At 44.7% G+C, this 22,370-nt stretch overlaps 6 protein-coding genes across 10 annotated transcripts; 4 read left to right on the top strand and 2 right to left on the bottom strand.

Moving 5' to 3' along the window:
• Window positions 1-271: 271 nt before the first annotated feature.
• On the bottom strand, window positions 272-6,949 carry LOC6553802 (zinc finger protein squeeze). The gene is made up of 3 exons (XM_001979523.3): window positions 6,283-6,949; window positions 2,694-3,245; window positions 272-2,282 (listed from the first exon to the last, which is right to left on the bottom strand). Exons 2-3 carry the CDS (start codon window positions 3,054-3,056, stop codon window positions 1,026-1,028), a joined length of 1,620 nt encoding a protein of 539 aa, XP_001979559.1. The 5' UTR covers window positions 3,057-3,245; window positions 6,283-6,949; the 3' UTR covers window positions 272-1,025.
• A 1,421-nt stretch (window positions 6,950-8,370) lies between these two features.
• LOC6553803 (probable 28S rRNA (cytosine-C(5))-methyltransferase) lies at window positions 8,371-10,598 on the top strand. Its single transcript, XM_001979524.3, has 4 exons — window positions 8,371-8,560; window positions 8,632-8,881; window positions 9,482-9,979; window positions 10,038-10,598. Exons 1-4 carry the CDS (start codon window positions 8,438-8,440, stop codon window positions 10,466-10,468), a joined length of 1,302 nt encoding a protein of 433 aa, XP_001979560.2. The 5' UTR covers window positions 8,371-8,437; the 3' UTR covers window positions 10,469-10,598.
• On the top strand, window positions 8,881-9,450 carry LOC26526205. The gene has a single exon (XM_015154968.2). The coding sequence runs from the start codon at window positions 8,921-8,923 to the stop codon at window positions 9,314-9,316; it is 396 nt and encodes a 131-aa protein (XP_015010454.1). The 5' UTR covers window positions 8,881-8,920; the 3' UTR covers window positions 9,317-9,450.
• An 83-nt stretch (window positions 10,599-10,681) lies between the features above and the next one.
• Window positions 10,682-13,540, bottom strand: LOC6553805 (protein nanos). Of its 2 annotated transcripts, XM_015154794.2 has the most exons (4): window positions 13,172-13,540; window positions 12,727-13,114; window positions 11,672-12,147; window positions 10,682-11,595 (listed from the first exon to the last, which is right to left on the bottom strand). In XM_015154794.2, exons 1-4 carry the CDS (start codon window positions 13,208-13,210, stop codon window positions 11,332-11,334), a joined length of 1,167 nt encoding a protein of 388 aa, XP_015010280.1. In that variant the 5' UTR covers window positions 13,211-13,540; the 3' UTR covers window positions 10,682-11,331. The 2 variants fall into 2 exon arrangements, with proteins under 2 accessions (XP_015010280.1, XP_001979562.1); XM_001979526.3 differs by having other exon boundaries at window positions 12,727-13,540.
• LOC6553804 (mitochondrial import inner membrane translocase subunit TIM44) lies at window positions 10,943-16,489 on the top strand. Of its 3 annotated transcripts, none has more exons than XM_001979525.3 (4): window positions 10,943-11,053; window positions 14,171-14,251; window positions 14,315-14,852; window positions 14,917-16,489. In XM_001979525.3, exons 1-4 carry the CDS (start codon window positions 10,958-10,960, stop codon window positions 15,579-15,581), a joined length of 1,380 nt encoding a protein of 459 aa, XP_001979561.3. In that variant the 5' UTR covers window positions 10,943-10,957; the 3' UTR covers window positions 15,582-16,489. The 3 variants fall into 3 exon arrangements, with proteins under 3 accessions (XP_001979561.3, XP_015009688.1, XP_026839741.1); XM_015154202.2 differs by lacking the exon at window positions 10,943-11,053 and adding an exon at window positions 13,836-14,060; XM_026983940.1 differs by lacking the exon at window positions 10,943-11,053 and adding an exon at window positions 13,846-14,060 and having other exon boundaries at window positions 14,171-14,852.
• A 601-nt stretch (window positions 16,490-17,090) lies between these two features.
• LOC6553806 lies at window positions 17,091-22,023 on the top strand. 2 transcript variants are annotated; one of them, XM_001979527.3, is made up of 4 exons: window positions 17,091-17,374; window positions 19,143-19,273; window positions 21,043-21,440; window positions 21,506-22,023. In XM_001979527.3, exons 1-4 carry the CDS (start codon window positions 17,311-17,313, stop codon window positions 21,627-21,629), a joined length of 717 nt encoding a protein of 238 aa, XP_001979563.1. In that variant the 5' UTR covers window positions 17,091-17,310; the 3' UTR covers window positions 21,630-22,023. The 2 variants fall into 2 exon arrangements, with proteins under 2 accessions (XP_001979563.1, XP_026839765.1); XM_026983964.1 differs by lacking the exon at window positions 17,091-17,374 and adding an exon at window positions 18,360-18,427.
• Window positions 22,024-22,370: the final 347 nt, after the last annotated feature.

Below are 22,370 nucleotides of genomic sequence, written 5' to 3'. Positions count from 1 at the left end.
CACTGTCACATCTTAAGCCGCACAGCAGCTGCGAGTGAGAGAAATTTAAAGACAAACTTCGATACGATCGTAGCCGTACATTTCCCTGTGGATAGGCAGATTATATGGGGTGAACATAAATCTCTTATGTCGCCTCGGGCACAAAGGAGTTCTTCTTAAGGTTGCTAAGCGGATTAGGTTGCATTTTTCTGGATCGTTGCATAAATGCGATCCGCTTTGATTCGCTAATGAAAATGCAAATCTTGAGGAAAGTTTTCTACACCACAGTAATACTTTTATAAATAGTTACAATCTTTATTGGTTGAATTTTACAATTGGATTTTCAAATCTATTTCTCTTTCAGCTTGCCTAAGAAGTAGAAAATATCCTTACGTCACTAGTTAGTTGATAAATTAGAAAGTATCTAGATGTCCTAGATAAAGGTTGATACGTTTAAATGTACAGCACAATTTTACATACATCTATGTACACTATAATATATATATCAAATTTATATATCAAATAATAATATAATTAGATTTATCGCAGTACTTTGTACTGCTCCTAGTAGAAAATAAAACTGTGAACTATTTATAATCGGCTTATTTATATAGTTCAAGGTTTTAATTTGAATATTGCTTATAGATATTTAAAAGGGGGCATAAACACCGTATTTAAAATCCTGAGTTGATCTAGATAAACTATTCCTCATTCAAACAGTTGAAAATGGCGCAGAAACTGAAGGATTGCAGGTCTTTTTTTATAGGTTTGGGCAGTGATGGAGTTGGTTTGGATCGAATCGTATACAATTTTGTGAATTGGGAAGGGTGCTTAAGAAAACCAGTTGCAATACCAGCTCCTACGCCTATGTCAACTTGAACCTATGCGTAACTTATTTTACTTTCAGTGTTTCAGTTGGTATGGATTCAAAGAGAATAAAATACCACGCTTTGCAGCTTTCACTCGCTTGTATTCATACCAGCTTAAACGTTGACCCTAAGCTAATGTCATCGTTGCTGCCTCTTTTGGCCCCGACCTGGCCTGTACTATTGAGCCTTTTCTTTGGCGGCATTAACAGCGCTCAGTCCCAAGGTGAGATGATCGCCAGCGATGAGGCCCGCCGCTCCTGGCTGATGGGCATAGTTCCGGATCTGGTGAAGCGAGATGAGCTGTGTGGGAAAAGCCGCTGCAGCTGCCGCCGCATTCTGCTGATAGAGATAGGCAGCGGTGGCCGCTGGCGGCCCGCGATGCTGTTGAAGATGTGGCGGCGGCGGTGGAGCCACTGTGGCTGACAGTGGAGTAAATGCCGAGGTTCCCGGTCCAGGCGAAGGCTGGTGCTGCGCTTGTTGTTGCTGCTGCTGCGCCTGCTGCTGTTGCTGCTGCTGAAGGTGATGTTGTGGAGTGGACTGACGAAGGACGAGATCCTCGCCCGTGGCCTCCTCGTGGGGACTGTGCGAGTGCCCCGGCGTGTCCGCCAATCGCTGATGATGCTGCTGCAGCAGTTCCTGCTGCTGTTGTTGATGCTGCTGCTGCAGGGATGCAAAGTTGCCGTAGGGCTGACCGCCGGCCTGCGGCAACTGCTGCTGAATGGCTTCCGCCAGCGAAGCCGCCGCACTGTCTGCGCCCATTTTGGCCCAATACGCGGCATTCACATCGTTCATGGCCTGGCGCTGCAGATTCAAGCCGATTCCGCTCGCCGGTACGTGCTGCTGGTGGGCAGCAACCTGGGTCGTGTGGCGATGCTGCTGCTTCTCAGCCTTTTCTGCGTGCTTCTGCAGATGTTTCTGAAGGTAGGTCTCTTGCGTGTACGACTTGCCACACAAATTGCAGATGTGCGTCTTCAGGTGCTTGGAGTCCTTGTGCTTGGGAATGTGCTCCAGCAGGGTCATCTCGTCGCTGAAGCACTTGTAGCAGGAGTTGCACTTGAAAGGCTTGTCGGTCTGATGGCAACGCGAGTGTGACTGCAGATTGGAGAGCTGCGAGAAGGCCTTTGGGCAGCCGGTGTGCCGGCATTTGTACGGTTTGTCACCCGTGTGCGTACGGATGTGCTGCTGCAGGTGCGACAACTGCGTGAATTTGCGCTGACAGATCTCGCAGCGGTACGGCTTGATCCCCAGGTGGATCCGCGTGTGCTGCGACAGGTACGAGGAGTTGGCAAAGGATTTGCTACACGAGCCGCACTTGTATGGCTTGGCCTGATCGCCATCTCCGCGGCGACTCTCTTCCTCAGGCGAGGATCCGTTGCTGCCACTCCCGCTGGCGCTGCTCATCTGCTGACGCGGCGGCGATCGATTCGGGTCGTACTGAAAGTAGATAAAAGATTTATTGTTTTAAGGCTCCTTTATTATTAAGTAAAAGATTGAATGGAAATATCCCTATTACGCTTTTACAGCGTAATCATATGAATTGGGAAATCCATTTTCTAATATTTTTTTTTGCTGTTTAAAAATAAATAACCCATAAAAAAAAGCACTGTTAACTCTTATATCCGCATTATTATGACAAGGATATGGATTTTTAAGTCTTCAAATGTTTAGTTCTATGAATCGAAGATACGTTTGAAAGAACTGGTTTTACAGCTTTAAATTTTACTTCAAACCGTAGAAATATCAAGTAGTCCAGAATGGAACTTGACAGTATCAGTTACCATATAAATACATATATGTGATATGCTGGCTATTTTATCAATATCCTGCTTTGGAAAGGTGTATTACCTTCTGTTCCTGCTGCTCGTGGGGAGTGGGCGGCGAGTTAGGAGCACTGTAGCTGACCTTCAGCTGCGGCGGGTGTTGCTGCTGCTGCTGTGGGTGGTGCAGGTGCTGTTGCTGCTGCTGCTGCTGGTCGGGATGTGGCTGCTGCTCCATGACCATTTGCTGTTGATGGTGCACCAGGCCGTTCTTCAGTGAGTAGTCCAGTCGCTCTGCGACATTCTGGCGGAATTCGCTAATGTTGAAGGGCTTGTAGTCGTGGACCAGTTGGGCGGTGGTCAGGTGACCCAGGGAACGCAGCTGATCGATGGAGCGGTGCAGGTAATCGCCGCTGGGGACGCCGTTCGGCGCCGTCGGCAGTTCGGCCATAAGCGGCGTCTGGTGGCCGCCAAGGGTCAGCGGACGGTAGGCGATGGTGCGGGCGTCCAGTTTGGGGGCGTGGTCAGCAGTGGATCGAGCCTATGCGGTACTGGCAAGTGGAATAGAGCTGCGGTCTTCGTCGCCGGGAAGTCGACACTTCACTGGCGGCTGGTTTACACAACTCGGCGCGTTTTTGTGCTGAAAGTACAGAAATATTGTAATTCTTGAATCCACAAAATTGTGCGCAGTCGGCACAAGTGCTTAAACTACTTTTCGATTCCGCCACTTGGCCGCTCCACTCCCCGCCGCTGGGTACATTAATTTCTGCACATTAACATAAATATGCATGAATTAATTAATTGTTTGTGAATTAAACGTGCTGCGCGCTTTCGCACAAAAGTCAAAAAGTGCCCGGAGAAGGTACTGACTGAAAGCAACTGCAACCCAGTAAAAAGCTGCCAATGGGGCGCAAAAAGCGAAGAGAATTAATAACAATGCCGGGCAAAAAAGAGTTAGTCAACGGAAAAAATCACAAGATAAACAAAAAAGGCGCTTGCGGCCAGAAATTGTTGGTGACAACCACCAGATGGAAAGCGAAATGGAATCGCATTCTGGCCCGAAGAACCAAAATCGCGGTTACTCTGTGGGCAGGTGATGGGCTCGCAAAAAAGCAAAAAGGCAAAAAACGTCAGGGGCGCCAACGGAACGTGTCAACAACCTCGAGAACTGAATGCAACTACATCTCCGGCACTTTTTGGTCCGATGCAGCTGAGTCTCCGATGGACCAATGATGTTCTTGGGGTGTAATCTCAAATAAATTGGGTAAAACTTTGTGTGTAAGCACATAAAGAATGTGTTCCGAAGTTTAAGTGTTAATAAATTTTTATTTGAAATTTCGCAAAATTGGACGACTTTCTAAGAATATATTATCTGTTTTAAAATTGCTGCTCGTTGAATCAAAACGGAAGCGGATTTGAAGGAGATACGTTGAGATAAAGCCCAACTTGAAGTTCTTTACTGATGCCTTCAAATTTCAGATTTAGCGGAATGAATAATTTAAATTTCTCTAAATAACAATGCGTCGAAATTTTTGCTTGAAAAACATTATATGTGTTGTTTTAAAAATATTTGAGCATACGCACAATTTTAGATTTGACAAATACAAATGATTATAGAATCATTTCCACTAGACAGGCAAGGCAAAAGTCATTTCAGAAATCCAAATCGCAAATGGATTACATTTTAGCTCAAAATAAAAACATATGACATTATACTTAGTAAGAAATTAGTTTTAAACATAATGGATTCTATAGGGTATTGAATTACTTAGAGCCGTGTCTCTAAATTTTAGAAAGGTTTAAAAGTTTAAATAATAATTAATAACTCTGCATTTATTTATTGAAACAAGATTGGTTTACGTATGACGAACATACATATTCAAGATATACATATACATATACTAGTATTAAAACAACAATTTCCAGTAAATGTAAAGCCGGCAACGCATTATAAATAAATAATTGCAAAAAAGCAAAGTGAGGTTTTGTGAAATTCTAGAGTTTTGAGCGCGAATTTGAATACGACCTTTTGGTCGGGTGGGTGTTGACGTCAGAGGTAAATTCAATTTTTGGTTTTTGGCTTTTTTTTTGTTTTGCCTGGTCAAAATAACCGGTTTTGCTTTTGTTGTTGTTGTTAGTGCTGACGTTGGACAATTGAACAGCATGGCAGCAGGAATTCCGGGGAGAGGGATGAGGGGCAATGTAATGCAGAAAATAAAAGGACGCGCCACTCGCTTGTTGCGCACATTTAGAGCGAGACGGGGAGACCAGCAAACAATTGTTTGCCAAACAAACAATTGCAATTGAAAATGAAATAAGCGAAAGTGGCGGCCAACAGAAAACAGAAGCCGGAATCGTAGTCGTAATCGTGTAACTACAGATCCAGAAACACGGTAAATCGGCCGCTCAGCCTAATAAATGCAAATGGGGAAATGGGGAATAAATAATCGCAATCGGGCAGGCCCCAAAAATACAACAAAAAGAAGAAAACCCCAAAAAGAAAAACACGAGAAAGAGAAGCCCGAAAAGCGTATACACAAAAAACGTACTCACAAAAAACGAATCAACGAAAATTAATTGAGCGCGAGCAGCTGAAAACAAAAGAGAGCAAAGAGCGAGCATAACAGCAACATAACAACGACAACGACAACAACAACAGCGCAATAACCGCAAATCGGACCGCTCTCTCACTCTCTTTTGTTGGGGGCGAATGTGTGCGAAAAAAGAAGCGACTATTTGATGAGCACGAAAAAAGTGGAAGATAAAAAGACATCGACACACAAACATGAAAAAAAAAACCGCCACCAAATGAATGGGAACGAGCATAAAAAGTCAAACAAGCAACTAAATGAATGGTCAAGAGGTGGAGCACGTTTGCAAAACGCTTTTCAAATTATTCCAGTTTAATTATTTGTTGACAGTCGCATTCGACTAACAAATGTTTAAAGTTTAGAGGTTTTGGATTATTCTTCAAATAGCGAAGATTCGGAAATAAGCGTAAGTACTTGAAGACCCGAACACTGGGCGAACACTTCGAAAATTGTGATAATTATTTTTTTATAATGAAACGGGTCTTATCCAATTAAATATATTGAATATCAATTGCCTTATAAACATTAGGGAAATATAAAATAGCACAAAATGTACTATTAGGATTTTACATTATTTTTTATGAACCAAGTTTTATATAGTAAAGAATATAATAAACAGGTAGCTATTCTGAAATAGCTATTAACTATAATTGTATATATATTATTTAACGAGGAACCCCATTACTTGAAAACCATTACTATTTAAAAGCACTCTGGTAGAACTGTTTTCCATGAACTACATATTAACTCTAAGATGTTGTTAAAAGACGTGATTCAATCATTCAACATTTTTATCCCAGAAATAAATAATTTATAATAATAATCTTATCATAAATCATTTTCTTTTTTAACATTAACATATAATTACCCCAACATCGATTGGCAAAAATTACTCTTTAAGAGCATTGCAAGGAAAAGTATTTTATGGGGAGCTTTTTAGAGTCCTACAATTATGACAACAACGCCCACTGTGCGTGAGCGCGGGAAAGAGAAACAAACACACTCGAGCCGCAATCGCCATCGCCAAGTGTGTTTGACCAATAAGGCAAATAAATACAAAACGCTCGTGCAGCGCAAAGTACTTACCAATTTGAAAGTGCCTTTTGTGTTTCGGCGTTCGGGTCGGATGCAGTTGCGCCCCCCTTTTTTATGTTTGTGGGCCAACTTTTGTTGATATTTTGGAGCACGTGTTCGCCGACTGATTGTGGGTGGGAGCCCGCCTGTTTCGCACACTGACACACTCACACACACTAGCGCAGGTGATTTATTTGTAGTCTGCGGCACTCTATTTTCAAACTTTTGTTGATTTTTAGGCGCCCCCCGCGACTGATTTATTTAGCGAAAATTAGCGAATTTAGTGGGGATTTGCGTAGTTTGCTACGTTCTGCTTTCTGGCCGGGCCTCTCTTTCGCACACACTCGAGTGGCAACAAGAAAAAATGGCCGCGCACGCCAAAAATACACACACACACCAATGGACACACACGGCAAGCTTATGTTTTTTTTTTGTTTTTTCTGCACTTGTGCCTTCTTGCCCTTTTTGTCTCGGACACACGAAATTTTACTTTTTTCGGCGGCCAACGACGATTAATTGCAATTACAACGAGCACGTTGCGAGGGGGCGTGGAGCAGGAGCAGTTGGGACTCGGTTGTTTACGTCGCGGCAAACGCAAAAAACACAAACAGAAGCAGCAGAACAGGAGGAGCTAGAATAACTGTTCGTGTTCACGACCGTCGAAAAACTGACTGAAAAAAATCACAGCGAAGAGCGTCTTTTTTCAAAAGTCGTTTCGTTTTGCGCTCTCTTCTCTCTCCTCTCACGCACACTGATGAAAAAGGCTTGTTTATGTTTTTTATGTGTGCACTCTCTCTCGTGCTCTTTTTTGTTTTTGTTCCCGGCGCCACCGAGTTTTTTCGTTTTTTCGGGGAGGAGGCGTGCTCTTTTTTTCGAATACCGAATTTAATTGGGCCAAACGAGAGGAGAACAAAAAACATCCATCATCCTGCATGCATCCGTCGGGATGCGGATACAGTGCTATTGCCTTGACTTCAGGCGGAAATGTTATATTTTGGGAATCTGAAGTATCAATGTTAGCTTAAATCCTAATCTAGGAATCGAAAACAGTGGTACTTACTATTCCCAACCAGAACTGCAGCACAGAGTTCACTAACCAAGTGAAAGAACGGTGCTTTGAATTTCAGGATGTTCTCCTGGCAATTCAAAATTCCGTCCTCCTCCTATTCTAATATTTATATTATTTTGCGAACTGAATTCAATGAAATGAATGTATATTAGGGCTTAATTTGGTAGCTTATTGATGTGCTGTGGCATAATCATGATCCCTTCCTAAGGTCCGAAATCTCGCCGAGTAGAAAGCCCAGGAATTCGGAGGCGTCCCTTTGCGTGCCTGCCTCAAAAGACCTCCACCTCCGAACTATTCAGTCTCTACCGTCACTGGCGTTCGGGAAATTTAATTTTGAGAATTAATTCCGGCCAGGTCGTTGCTGCTCGTATAATCTGACATGATCAAATTTTAACTAAGTCCGAAAAATAAAACGGTGAATTGTAGCACAGAAGGACCAAGCCACACTTCTTGCACTTGGGGTCTGCCATCCCCGAAATAAATATTTAGCCTGGCGTCAGGACGTGCTCCTTCGATGATTTACTGATTTAAAACGAATTTTGGAACACAGGAGCAGCGTTTTTCGTATCTAATTATTTTCTTTATTATTTTTTGCCGTGAAGACATATGTAGTTTAAATAATACGTTTTCGTTATAATTCGAATTTACCGATTTTCCACGACATATCTACATTTTGTTCAACCCAAATCTGAGCCTTTAATAAAGGGCACACATCGACATTTAAAATGTCGCGGCAAAACTTTCGACAGGAATTATACATTGGGTTGGCAATGTTGGAAATACGAGTCATTTTTGCTCGCAACGTATGGCCACACTGCCAATTGATCCCTTAATCGGTTATTCATGAAAGTATTACAAATATATTCGGAAGAACATATGTTTTGTAAATATCATTGGCAAACATGATTTGAAGTGAACAAACAAAACGAGAACAAACGTTTTCATTAATTGAAGGCCTTTTCAAAAAATTACCAACAACTCCGCAGTTTCAATAGCCGCAACCAACTTATCGCCATCCCTGATATTCGATATACATATCGATAGTGTCGTGAGTGGCTGCACCGGCTCTAGCGCAAACAACACACACACGTGACGACAATGAGTAAAAAACCGCATTCCGTAAAAGTTCCCACCAAATACAGGGCGACGGCCAAGATTTTGAAGACAGCATTGCAGCAGCAGAAGTCCGTCAAGACCTTGATATTCGCGGAGAAGCCTGCAGTAAGTGGATAGGACCTCTAGGCTGCAGATCAGGCGAATATGCGTTAAACTTTTCCCTCTCGAACTTGTAGCGCGCACGCTCTTTGCATACGGTGCTGAAAAAATTTTGCGATAATCGAGTGGCGGTGGAAAAGGCCATCGAGGAGACAGGACTGCTCAGGGACAACCCCAGTTTTGACCCCAGCTTGGCCAAGGTTCTAGTCACCGAACTGGTGTATGGCAGGAAGGAGCTGAACGGCGAAAGCAAACCCTTTCAAACGGTGCGAGGTTACAAGGAGCGACTGCTGAAGTCAATCAGTGATTCTGGACTCCAGAGTAAAGGCAGGTTACCCCAACAATTACTAGTATTAGCCGGTTGAGATGGGCAAGAAGAACAAGAAACAGCAGGTCGATGTGGTGGCAGCTGCCAGTGATGATTCCCCGGCTGCCATTGATCCTCCCGTGGAGAATTATACTCAGGAGGAAGACACCAGCGCGGAGGTCTTCCTCTGGCTGCTGGCCTACAGTGTGCTCATGTTCACGCTGCCCTTCTTGGGCTTCTATGGCGTGCGCAGCTGGCTGCAGGAGTCCTTTCCCCATCTTGATCTCTTTACGGTCAACTGTTGGTCAGTTCTCACGGCTGTTGTGGTTGTTAACCTAGTGGTCGCCATGTATGTATTAAAGGCTTTCCGCGAGAAGCCGCCACCACCTTTGGAACCGGTGCAGCAGGATGAGGAGGAAGAGTTGGAAGCTGTAGAGCCAAAGAAGGATCAGTAATTAAGTGACCTAGCACTTCATAAAGATATGTAAAAAGGCTGACATAAGTCCTGACAGCCAATTCCAGTTCATTTCGATCTTTTTAAGGACCAGTAACTACGTGTTACTCTTAATAAATCTTACTTTGACACACTTCTGAACTCGCCTTTTTGTTTTCCTACACAGAACGCAATCCTCGATATGTACGAGTCAACACAAATCTATACAGTGTGGCGGAGGCCTTGAGGTACCTGTCTAGCGAAGACTGGCGGCGCAAGGAGCTTCCTGCAGACGCTAGCTATGCGGATTTCCTGACTGCCATAAAATCCCTTGAGGAGGACGAGTTCATGACAGATCTGCATGTGGAGGGTGTGCTTATTTTCCCTGCCAAGTGGGCCAACTACTGGGTCAGCCATGAGTTGGTGCGCAGCAAGAGGCTTATACTGCAGAACAAGGCCACATCTTTGGCCGCCGAACTACTTGCTCCACCGATGGGAGCCACTGTGCTGGATATGTGCGCAGCTCCCGGGATGAAGACACTGCATTTATGCAACGTGATGAAGAACAAGGGATGCATCTACTCCGTGGAGCTGGACCACGTTCGTTATGAGACGCTGTGTGAAATTACCGAGCAGGCTGGGTGCGAGATCGTGAAACCCATTTTGGGAGACGCGTTGGACCTAAGTAAGTTTTTTAAATATCTCCCAATAAATATTTAATATGAAATATATTTAAATTACAGCATCCGAACGTTTTGCGGACGTAGAGTACATCCTGGTGGACCCTAGTTGCTCTGGAAGCGGAATGCAAAACCGCATGACCGTCTGCGACGAGCGGAAAGACGACAACAGGCTGTACAGGCTGCAGGGTGTGCAAATTAAGATGCTGTCGCACGCGATGAGCGCCTTCCCGAACGTTAAACGTATTGCCTACTGCACGTGTTCGTTGTGGAAGGAGGAAAACGAGCAGGTGGTGCAGCGGTGCCTTCAGCTAAATCCATCCTACAAGCTCCTCAGCTGCAAGAAGGCTTTACGCAACAAATGGCATAATGTAGGCGACAAGGACTATCCCAATATTGGCAAGAACTGCCTTTATTGCCTGCCGGATAGTGATCTTACCGATGGCATCTTCCTGGCCCTCTTTGAAAAACTCCGCCAAGACGAAATAGATTAGTTTCAAACTCAAGAAGGATAATTGTTTTCTTAAATTGCAACCTTAATCTTTATTTGGCACTTGCGCCATTGAATTTTTCAACTTCAGTTATGTACACCTTTTTGAAAAAAAATAAAAAAAATTATAAAATAGGCTTGTGGTTACATGTGTGAAAAATTGATCAATGATAACATGATTTAATAAATATATAACATTTATATATATATAGATATGTGTGTTGGAATTAATAGTTGCGATACATGATAAAAATACTTTTCGCTTATCTATAAAAAAATTGCGGAATGTCAAAAATTAAAACTTTACAATGAAAGTGTAGCCGATTTCAACGAAAGTGTTCCTTGCTCTTTCTTTTAGCAAGTTTTAAATTAAATTCTAATGATACGGTTGACAGTTCGAAATTCAAAGTGTTCTTTTTCAAAATTTAGTACAGATTGTATATCAATTGTAGATATATCGAAATTTTTCGGCCGCAAACGAGCATTTGACAAAATGAGGGCGACCAGTTGCAGACCAATTCCATTCATCAACTTTCAGATTGTGAGATGTTTTTATCGGCCACGACGATTGAACAAGTATTACGATATTGTGAGTCTTCTATTACAAAATTAGTTTTGTTTTCACAGAAACAGACATAAATTTTTGAATTATTGACTGTGATTTGAGTGATCGTTCGTTGTCTATACTATAAGAACTATAGGCACGAGATAAGTCTCTAAAACTCTTTAAAATCGAACGCGCCAGGCGCTATTTAAACGTATTGTCTATATGGTTAACCCAGCTTTGATCGGAAGGCGTATATATATTTCTCGTTATATAAACGCTGCAAAAGCTGCCAGAGCCTCTGCTCCTGCTGGATTTGCCCTCTAAACCTTCATCTGTTGCTTGTAGTAACTGCTCTTGGCTAGACGGAACGATTCCGCCTTGATCGCATCCTCCATGGTGATGATCGGCTTCTTGGGGCAGTACTTAATAGTGTGCGCCGAGTCCCCAGATGCCCCGCAGATGGGGCACACGTAGGTGCGTAGTTTGGGGCAAAGCACTCGGTTAAAGTTGTCTCGCACTGTGTGGCTGTTGACCACCGCCTCTGGTTCGTTGTTATTCTCACAAAAGACGCAGTGGCGGCTGATCTGTTACGGAAAATATCAAATAGTTTTTAAGTTTTAAATCGTTCAAAAAAATAACCTTGGAATCAGGTCCACTCACCTCTTTGACCTTGCTGTTGTATCGTTTGTACACCTTGTTGTTATTATTGTTACTGGGATTAGAAGCTCCGCGCAGCTGGTCGGCCTGCACGGGCAATCCCAGACCCATTCCCACGCCGAGATTGGGGGACACGGTGGCTGCTGCTTGGACCTGAGCCTGGGCCTGCAACCCCACTGTACTGGAGACGGCTGGCATATAAGACATGTTCCGCCACACGTTGTTCAGCTGCTCGCGGTAGTTGTTTAGCCAGTGGGTGGCGAGTGGATTGGACATTAAGTTGGCTCCATTGGAGTGCAGCTGGGCAGTATTGCGCCCCAGTGGTAGGTGCAACCCCTGCTGTTGCTGCTGCTGCGATGGCGGTGGGGTCTGCGCCTGTGGCGGAGCACTCCCGTAAGAAAAGCGGCTGAGATCATCGCTCGCATAGCCGTTGGTTGCGAACTCCTGCATCACATCCTGCACCGTGCCAACGGCATTTTCTGCGAATAGCAAGCTTTTCATTACCGTGTCCAGATCGATTGGCTATTATTCGGTTTTCAATTGCATTTTAGAAATGTCATAAGCAAATGCGTATTAGTTATTGAACAAAAAAAAACAGGAACAAACGAGAAAAAGCAGAGAACTAAAATAAAATATAAGACGCAAAATGGCTTTCTGAAGTGAAAAAAAGAAATACCGAAAATGCTGAGAGGGTCAATGGCCAAAAAGACAGGGGCGTTTGAAAATATCCCTTAAAGGGGGTTACAAATGGTTAGCAAGGAGACCTTACAAAGCACACAAAACCTAGAGAATTTAAGCGTCATTAAAAATCTACTAAAAAGTAAGAGCTCAAAAATAATCTTTCTAATTGCGAAAATTGAACATCTGAAGCCAATATTAATTTAATAAACACTAGTTCTGTTTTGCTCTGTGCTTTCGTAGCCCTCTTGAACTAAGCCCCTGGCCATTGACTTTGGCATAACTGTACTTGTGCAGACAGTCATCTCGCTCTCCCCCATTGTTTTTGGCTACTCCGTTTTGAACGACGCCATATCGCTATTCGCCATCTCTTTTCTCACCTGCTGCGCCCGTCGTCACCTGCGCAAAGATTTTCAAGGATCGCGCAATCTCGTCCTTTTGCTGGTGATTCGCACTAGCCGCTGCCGCTGATGCAGCCAGCGCCAATTGGTGCTGCGCCAGAGCCAGTTGTTGCTGCTGCTGCTGGAGCAGCAAGTGGTAGTGGTACTGTCGCTGAAGCAGGAGCGTATTGGCGGCGGCTGCGCTGTCGGCCAGAAAAGGGAAGTGTGTCGTCTGAGCAGCCGTCGACGGGTCGGGGGTGAGCGGCGTAAGTGGGGTGCTGGGCGGACTCAAAGTGGCCGACGAGTTGGCTCCACTGGTGTCCAAGTACATGTCCTGCAGGCCCAACATGTTGAGCCCTCCTCTTGCGTGAAAAGCAGAAAAGTTATCCTGCAAGGGGGAAATCTTTCCAGTCAGAGGCAACGAAGGGGGATTTCTAACACCTACTGCTGGTACGCCACTGCTCTCCAAGTTGCTGCGGAACATGGCGAAAGTCCGGGTCGAAAGTTACCGTTATCGCGCACTCTACTTTCCACAAATCCTCACCCAAAAACCAAGCGGAGTTTATTCAACTGAAGTATTCGCGATACTTCTTTATCTAATAATAATGTACATGTAATTAAACTCGGCTCGGGGGTAAAATCAGGACGTTGAGTCAAAAAAAAAAAATTCGTATTCCCCGAGACAACTTGAAACAGCAGCTACAAAGTGCACAGAACAATCTCGGCGAAATTCTTGGAATTTTGTGGTAAAGCTACGCGCCAACTAACGGTTCTTGGATAGAGGTGGCTTAATGGTGTTCTCAGCGATGATAAATAATCGATATTTTTAACAAATGCTAAAGGTAAAAGATAATATTATAAACCATTTTGTAAAAAAAGTGTAGGCAGAGTTATGTTTACTTGTAAAAAATATATGCCACTAATTTGAAAGCTGGACACCGCGCAATTGAAACTTGTACTACAACACAGCAACAAAGCCTGAGTTATCAACAAAAAATACGAAACTATCTCCCAAAACTAAGCACCCACACGCGCCACTCCCCGTCACAATATAATCACTGCACACCACTCGAATTTCGCGCGCTGTGACCCATTCCATGATATCGGCCCGGGACAATCGGACTACCGACGAAACAAACTGTCGCACGAGCTATCGCCGGCGTAGGGCGGTCGTTTTGCAACACCGGCGCGCGCTGAACGAAGAGAACAGCTGACTGCTGATACGTGCGTGGTTCGCGGCAGGAATTACATAAAGTTTAGAGCCTCTGACGCCACACTCCCGAACATTCGCTCCGATCAAACTCCCTGCGAACGGTCACCTAATCCCCACCATGGTAGGTTCCCTCAGATCCCGGCCACCACTGGCGTACCCGAAGATCCGCCTTACATGTGCCTATTTCGAGGTTAAAGCGGGCGAGCATTCAATGATTTTTTCTCCTTGCAGTACAGAATAGCTGCCCTTGCGCGGGATCGCGCCTGTCTCTTCACGTGCCAGCAGGCCTCGCAGAACCTGCAGCAGCAGCAGGTTAGAGTGTGGGTCATAAAACCCAATGGAGCAACTGGGCTAAGTCATGACTTTACTCCGCAGCCCCGCTTTTATAGTGCGCCAGGTCGCAGGGCCGGCTTCTTCTCGCAGTTCTTCGACAACATGAAGGCGGAGATGGATAAGAACAAGGAGATCAAGGACAATATCCGAAAGTTCCGCGAAGAGGCCCAGAAGCTGGAGGAATCGGACGCCCTGAAGTCGGCCCGCCAGAAGTTTAACATTGTCGAATCGGAGGCGCAAAAGTCGTCTAGCATACTGAAAGAGCAGCTGGGCGCCATCAAGGAGCGCGTTGGCGATGTCTTGGAGGACGCCAGCAAATCGGACCTGGCCAAAAAGGTGACCGAGGAGCTCTCGAAGAAGGCCAAGGGGGTCAGCGACACGATATCCGACACCAGTGGCAAGCTGGGCCAGACCAGCGCTTTCCAGGCCATCTCTAACACGACGACGACCATCAAGAAGGAGATGGACAGTGCGAGCATAGAGAATCGGGTCTATCGTGCTCCTGCCCAATTGCGTAAGCGCGTCCAGCTCGACATGACCGACAGCGATCGCGTTGTGGAGCCCAACACGGAAGCAACTGGTGAGTCCGAATCTTCCTTTAATAAGATCAAAGTTCATGGACATAATGTAATCTTAATTTCAAGGTATGGAGCTGCATAAGGACTCCAAATTCTACGAGTCGTGGGAGAACTTCAAGAACAATAATACCTACGTGAACAAGGTGCTTGACTGGAAGGTTAAATACGACGAGTCTGAGAACCCTGTGATTCGTGCCTCCCGCCTGCTCACCGACAAAGTGTCTGACGTCATGGGCGGACTCTTTTCGAAGACGGAGCTTTCAGAAACGATGACGGAGCTGGTGAAGATTGATCCTTGCTTCGATCAGAAGGACTTCCTTCGCGACTGCGAAACGGACATCATTCCAAATATTCTGGAGTCGATTGTCCGGGGGGACTTGGAGATACTGAAGGACTGGTGCTTTGAAAGCACTTTCAATATTATCGCGAATCCAATTAAGGAGGCTAAGAAGGCAGGTCTCTACCTGGACTCCAAGATCCTCGACATCGAGAACATCGAACTGGCAATGGGCAAGGTTATGGAGCAGGGTCCGGTACTGATCATCACGTTCCAGGCCCAGCAGATTATGTGTGTGCGGGACCAGAAGAGTCAGGTCGTCGAGGGCGATCCGGAGAAGGTGATGAGGGTGCACTACGTCTGGGTGCTGTGCCGCGACCGCAACGAACTCAACCCCAAGGCTGCCTGGCGGCTGATGGAGCTGTCCGCCAACAGCTCGGAGCAATTTGTTTAGCGCGCTGCCACGCCTTTCTTTTTTACCGAGCCGTTTAAGTTTCCCTCATTTTCTCACCCACAAAACAAACGAAAAGATTACTGGACACTGAGCATTGACGACGAACTGACCACGAACTCGACCCGCAGGACTCTATTAAGTGTGTACAAAGGTTTCGCTTTCGATTGCTTTGAAAGTTTTGTCCGCCACTAGTCGACTGCGTCCGCCCGGCAGGGGCTGCTGGTCGGTCCCGTGAAAGATTCCCCCACGAATTCCGGGCACAGCAGACTGCCGGATCCGGCGCGGCTCATCCCCCAATGACGCCCCGGTTGGCCGTTCCTTGCGGCCACGCTCCCCGCCGGTCCGCTTCCGGCGAGCATGGAAGCAGTGATCGGTGCGGGGATTGGCCGTCGGGATCGTGGTTCCTCCGCTGGTGTCCTGGCCAAATCTACAAAGTTGAAGCTTAAAGTGCAACCGCCGGCTTAGGCGTATAAGTAGTGACCATAAGCAAATTGTTGAGTATAGTTGAGTTTAGGTATTTTAAGGCCCCACCCCTTCGTGACCCCTTCTCTTGTAAATATGGAATTCGCTCAGGGCAGCTTGGGCATGGAAAATTGACTGTACACACAGAATCCAAAGAGTTGTACGTACACCGAGCGCCACTCAGAATGTCTAGAAAAAATAAATACTTCAATATTTTTAGATGTACCATTGAAGCAGCTGGCGAGTTCTTGAGAAATAAGTGTTATGTTACCTTACCTTAATCGCAGACATCCAAGCTTGAGGTTGCCCCTTGAATCGGGCAGCCGTAGGCGCCATGCTACTAAGTGTGTAAAATAAAAATCCAATACTATTACACAATCCACAATTGGGTGTTTTTAAAACATGGAAAGCATTATTCATTAAACATTCTGATAAAACAAGTTCAACTATTGAATTTTAGGTTCACCTTAGTTAATAACTAGTACGGATATGTGAATCTACTGAGTTACTATTGACTTGCTGTGTTGAGGGAAAGAATAGTTTGTTGCTCAAATAAAAAAGTTTGAAAATAAAAAGTCATTGTTTTCTATACAAGTGCTTCATATTTTCAATAATTAAAATTGTTTGGACCTTTGAAGTTGTATTTAAAGTTAGCTGAATACAAAGAATACAAAGTTTGCTGAAACACAGTCTTCAAAATTAAATAAAAAATCAATTTTTTTTTAAAAGCCCATAAAGATTTTAAGGAATATTTTTTAATTCATAATGCCCTACTGGAATAATAGAGAACATACCCATATTTATGTCTTACCATTTTTTTGCCTTTCGATAAAAGTTATACCTCTTGCAATTGGTTATCGTGCTCCTTGTAATAAGGTGCGAAAATCCAAGAAAAGCCAATAAGAATTTCTTGTTTTCGACTACCCCCAACACTCAGTTACGATATAGCCAGTGCTACTGCCCGACACCCCGATCGGTTAACAGAGAGTTAACAGAGAACCAGATAACACTGCCAAGCATTTAACAGGGCTAGAGGAATTTGTTTCAGTTCGGCATTCCGAACGGAAAGCTCGTCTCGAACGCACGTAAAGCTGTGCAGCGGAGAGAATTGATAGTAATACATTTATAAGAGGGCCCGCAGAAAAGCAAACGAGCGCTTAATCATCCTAAGTGTCCAGCGATCGAGTGGCGCGTTACCTGTGCGTGAGTGATAAGGAGCTAATTGATAAAGGAAGTGACGGTGCCCGCATATATATAAATTCGCAATATGGCCCTGCGGAAAAGTTTGGTCTTCAGCAGTGCGCTTCTGTTGGTGTTGCTGCTGGCGGAGTGTAAGTACCACGACAGATAAAAGATACATCTACAGTGACAACGGGCATTCGAGATAGATAGACCCAAACAGAGACGCACACTCGATGCTTCCACCTCTGCAGGGAAACTAGTTTCCAGCGCAGCTGGATGGGATCGCGATCGGCCTGGATGGAGCGGCCACTTGGCTAGACAGCTAACAGTTTACGGCTTACGGTTCACCCTTTTGCCTTAAGTGCCTGCCAAGAGCGAAGACCAGGTCCGGTTCGGGCCGCCTTTGTGAGCCAGGTTTACAGCGCATAAATATGGGGTTTTATTGAATGGGCCGACCGCCCGCCGTCCCGTCGCAGTGAATCGTCCATCAAGGTCCCGCCAGGTCGCGAAATTAAATTGCAAGACTTTAATTCCAGGGGGCTCCAGCTGGCTCGCAGTGCAGATAAGATTTCGCCAGGCCTTTTGCGCTATATGGCTAATGATCGATCGCAGGCAGTGTAACCCAACAGTTGTGGTCAAAATAATATATCATGCTTAATAGATCCTGCCAAGAAGGGTTTCCAAATGGATAGTTGGGCTTCTTACCAGTTTCCTTCATTGGCTGAATTGTTATATAAGTGCCTGCAATTATTTTATAAATCTAGATTTCTTTATTGAGGGCCATTGAGCATAGTATGCAGTTGAGTTATAAAACTATTCCTAAAATGTATATCTCATTTGCGCACGTTTTCCACATAAACCTTAACAGTTGCTTTCTGTTGCTGTGTATAACCAACGAAATCACTTTATAGCAAATGGCCAAATGACACCCGTGCTTCCCTGCAGATTATGAGGTGTCAGAACTTTATGAGCAGGGTCTTAACTTATACCATTTGCCCTGAAGATGTCAGCACCGCGACTCACTGATAACAAACTCCGGACTCTTTGGCACTTGTCAAAAGTGGATCAAGTTTTCTTCGGTTGGAGGCTTTGGCCTATCGTCACGTACTGAATTCAAAACTGGGTGACTTACGAATGTCGAATGCAGTAAATTGCAAGACATCATGGCTGTATCATGTGCTTTTTGGAATTTAATTGGCTTTGTATGTGGAATCTTTTGGCAGCTCGCCAACTACCGCGCGATTTTGACGCGATTCTCGAGCGGTTTATGCGAATCCCACAGCGATCGAATCATTGTGGCATTAGAAATGTGTTTATTGTTTCATTTCTGCTATTTAGTATATATGAACAGGTTTGCGTATTCAAACAAATCTTAAAGTGGCCGTGTACAGTGGCAGTGGTTGAAATAGGAATGGGTAAAGTTGGTTATTGACTTATTTAACCCATCCTATGCAAACAACATATAATGATAAATGATATTAATTGTAAGCTTAATAGGGAGCAATCCCTATTTAAATGTGCTCCATATTTTATTGCTATTTAATTGACCTCGCCTGTGCTAATTAATGCTGCTTTTGAGCTCCAACACGCTTTTACTTTGTTTGCCAGAATGCGTAACCCAAAATTCATTGTCAACTGATAATGCGCTGGCACAAAGCAAATTCGTATTGTCTGGGTCTGGTTAGTAGTGAATAAAATCAGAGTCGGCTGATAAGGTAATATGTCTGAATTCAGTCCAGCAGTTTGGCCGAAAGGTGCTACCTGCGAAATCTCGGGGTAAATGGTAAATATTTGTGTTTCCCCTGAAACCGGGAAGATCGGTGATTTTTTTCAGGTAGCCCGATAAGCTGTAACCATATACCGGCTAATTCAAGCGAATGCATTATCTCATTTCTGCTTAATTGCTTTCTCTTTTAGCCCAAGCCAAGCCCTCGCAGGATTTAAGCAAGTCGCAGGCGAAGGAGCTGAGTGATCTGCGGGCAGGAGCTGGAGCTGGAGCAGCAGGAGGAGTGGTAGCGGTGGCCAAAAACAAGACAGCTGTCGTGGAGGTGAGTTGGCCAACAAATCGCTGCGTTCGGGTAACTGGGCCAGGCCAAAAGAGGGCCGGGAAACGTACAGAACGGGACCGGGACCGGGACCGGGAACGGGACAAAGCCGACCAAAACCACTCCGACTGGAATCGACGCACTGACGCACTCGGTAACGAACGACCCCAGAAGCTGAAATACGAGCCAAGCCAATGCATTGCTGCATTTTCGGTTTATTTTTACCCAGAACCGGAAACTTACGCTTTGAAAATGTTTACCTACTCTTCACTGTGATTAAATGCAAAAGCCACCAGAAGACACGCGCGGCGTTTGCCTTTTAAGGGGCTGCCGAGAAACGCTTATGAAGACAAAAACAAAAAGCTCACGCACAGAAACTTTGCATAAAATTAAAAAAATCACTTGGACTAGAGGGTACACAACGCCTTAGTCACGAAATTTTATCGTTGGGGGCCTTATAATTGGTAGATATAGTGCCCCAACCAACTCCCCCTACGTGGGTGAGTCATCATGGAATCGGCTTCTAGGTAATCCCTCGACTGTCGTGACGTTCGAATGAATTTGACGTTTAGAAAACCCCTCGGCCCCACAAGGGTAATCCCCATCGGATTTCGATTTTCGAGATCTCCCAACTCGATCGCTGGCTGTCACCTTTTTGTATGGCTTGCTTATAGTCGTTAGTTGTAAACAAATCGGCCAATTACACGAGATGGAGCGGCTAAAAGCAAATGAGATTGAGGCAGACAGAGTCAGAAAACCAGTCACGTATTGTTACTGCCAATTACAAAGGTTCGTATCTCGATCTCGCCGGTCATCGGGGTCAGCAATCTACATACACAAAGGGCTTCCAGCGAGATACTGTAAGTGAGAGTGGCAAGACAACTTAGTTGAGGCAGTCATTAACATTCTTTGTGGAAAAATATGGCTAATATTGTGCAATATAAGTTCGCGCGACCTCACTGATAACTTGCTAGTTTAAACAGCTGTAAGCTGTAAAAAACTATCTCAGGTTAGCTTACTTTTCATAGGTGTTTCGCATAGAAAGCAGATGTTATCACCTCAACTCGGGTAATTGAGACATAAGTAAGGTGAGTCGTACTTCAAGTGGTGATTAATATGGGCAGACGTTTGGCTTACGCAAAGCCTCGAAATTTTCAGTTATGAGTCAGCGTGGGTTCCGATTTCCTCGCGGATAAGTTCCAGTTTTAATTGTTAGTCTCGTTACCACGTCAACTACTGCTTAAATAGAACGCTGAATATACAATGAATTGGCTTAAAACTCGTTTGATGTTGTGGCAAAAATAGGGAGTCTGTCCAAAAGATTAGTGTCTCTGTAAACTATTTTATTTTGCATTGTCTTCTTTTAACAACCAATAAAATGCATACCACGAGCAGCACTTCAAGTTACTTTACTCATTTGTAAATATGTATAAAGATGATCTCAAGAAGTTGAAAGCCACTTTAAAAATATTAAACACGCCTCCACAATTTAGACACTTTGCACCACCCACTTTCAAATGTTAGGCCCAAGTTCGGCATAGAACTCGCATAGAATCACGTGCTGTTTGAAATCAATTACTCAGCCGACGGTGAAAGCCACATCGATGACACGAGCCTTCTTTTGTATACACAGGAAAAAATTTGACGCTATAAAAAACTATTCATAATTGCATACGAAAACATAACGAATAACGAGTGAATATCGGTTAAGCTCTGCTTGAATAATATTTTCATGTTATACTAACTAAAAATTTATTTCGTTTTGCTCGCAGGATACTCCCTACGAATCCGACTCAGAGGCGGAATCGGAGGAGCAGCAGAGGCGGTCGTATCCCCACCGCGACGAGGACCAACTGAACTCGGCCACCAACTTGGTTTTGGCACAGAACTACAAGTACGATGTGGAGATCCTGGAATCCGGGGATGCCGACCAAGAGGACAGTGGCATGGACGACGTGGACGATCTGGAGGAGCGTTTCAAGGGTCGCGGTGTGGCGTTCAGCACGGACACCGAGACCTTCGCCTCCGAGAACATCGAGATGAGCCCGGTGGACGTGCAAGCGAATGCGGTTAGCCAGGGACACATGCTGTTCGGCATCGTGGTGGTGGCACTGGCCTTGGTCTCCATCTGCCTGTACGCCGGCCTGGTCATATGGCGCTCGCACCTGGAGTGAGTTCTTGGCTAATTGCACTAATTTTGAGGTGCTAATTCATTGCTCTTTTCTCCATCGTCAGGCAGCGGTATGGAATGCGCGAACGGCTGGTCAACCGCGACTTGGAGGAGGAAGCGGGTGGTGCCGACGACGTCGATTATCATGTCTATGCGCCGACCACGACGCTAGCTACGCCTAGGGCGTAGTCCGTTTGAAATCTGGTCCGATTTGATCCGATCCGGTGGGCTTCAATTGGACCTGGTTTCGGTTTAAAGTGCACACTCACCACACAATTCACATTCAGACGAGACGACACTTCATCGCAGCCACATCGAGGATGGAGAGAGGGCGCTCAACCGTCTAATGAATGCCATAAATTTCCACGACAAGCTGAAAAGCATTCCGCTTCCCAATTACACTCTAATGGCGTTGCTAAAGGTCACGCCGATTTCTAACAGCGCAGTTGACAAGACCAATTAGTTAGTAAGTTTCTGTGATATTGTTCTAGAGATTCTTTTGTACGTCCCTGCACTAACAATATGCATAGAACCCACGTTGCTAATCGATATTAAAAACTATTTGTAAATGTAACTGAATATATATTTAGCATTTTGAATTGATTTTGTTGATGGTGGTTGCAAGTTAGTTATTTTAGCAATCCTTCATGATTTACACAACTGTTCTTCGGATTTCAAAGCACTGAAATGCTTAAATGAAGAAATAATTTAAAAATAACTAAAGCAGTTATCTTGGTGTGTTTGATTTATATTGAACTTTATAGGATATTCGTCTTTTCAAGTCCCATCTTGTTTGCACTTAATGAAAGCAATTAAATCAAAAATAATCACACAAAGAACGAATGACACACCCAATAAACTGCAGCAGAGTAAGATATTTTTGGAGTTAACAGGTTGCATACACTTATTTTGGTTATATTTTTAGGGCAA

Source organism: Drosophila erecta, unplaced genomic scaffold (genome assembly GCF_003286155.1).
Source record: "Drosophila erecta strain 14021-0224.00,06,07 unplaced genomic scaffold, DereRS2 tig00000000-arrow-pilon, whole genome shotgun sequence".
NCBI classification, from domain to species: Eukaryota; Metazoa; Arthropoda; class Insecta; order Diptera; family Drosophilidae; genus Drosophila; species Drosophila erecta.
Note: the sequence above shows the minus strand (reverse complement) of the source record. Positions and strands in the feature narration are given on the sequence as shown.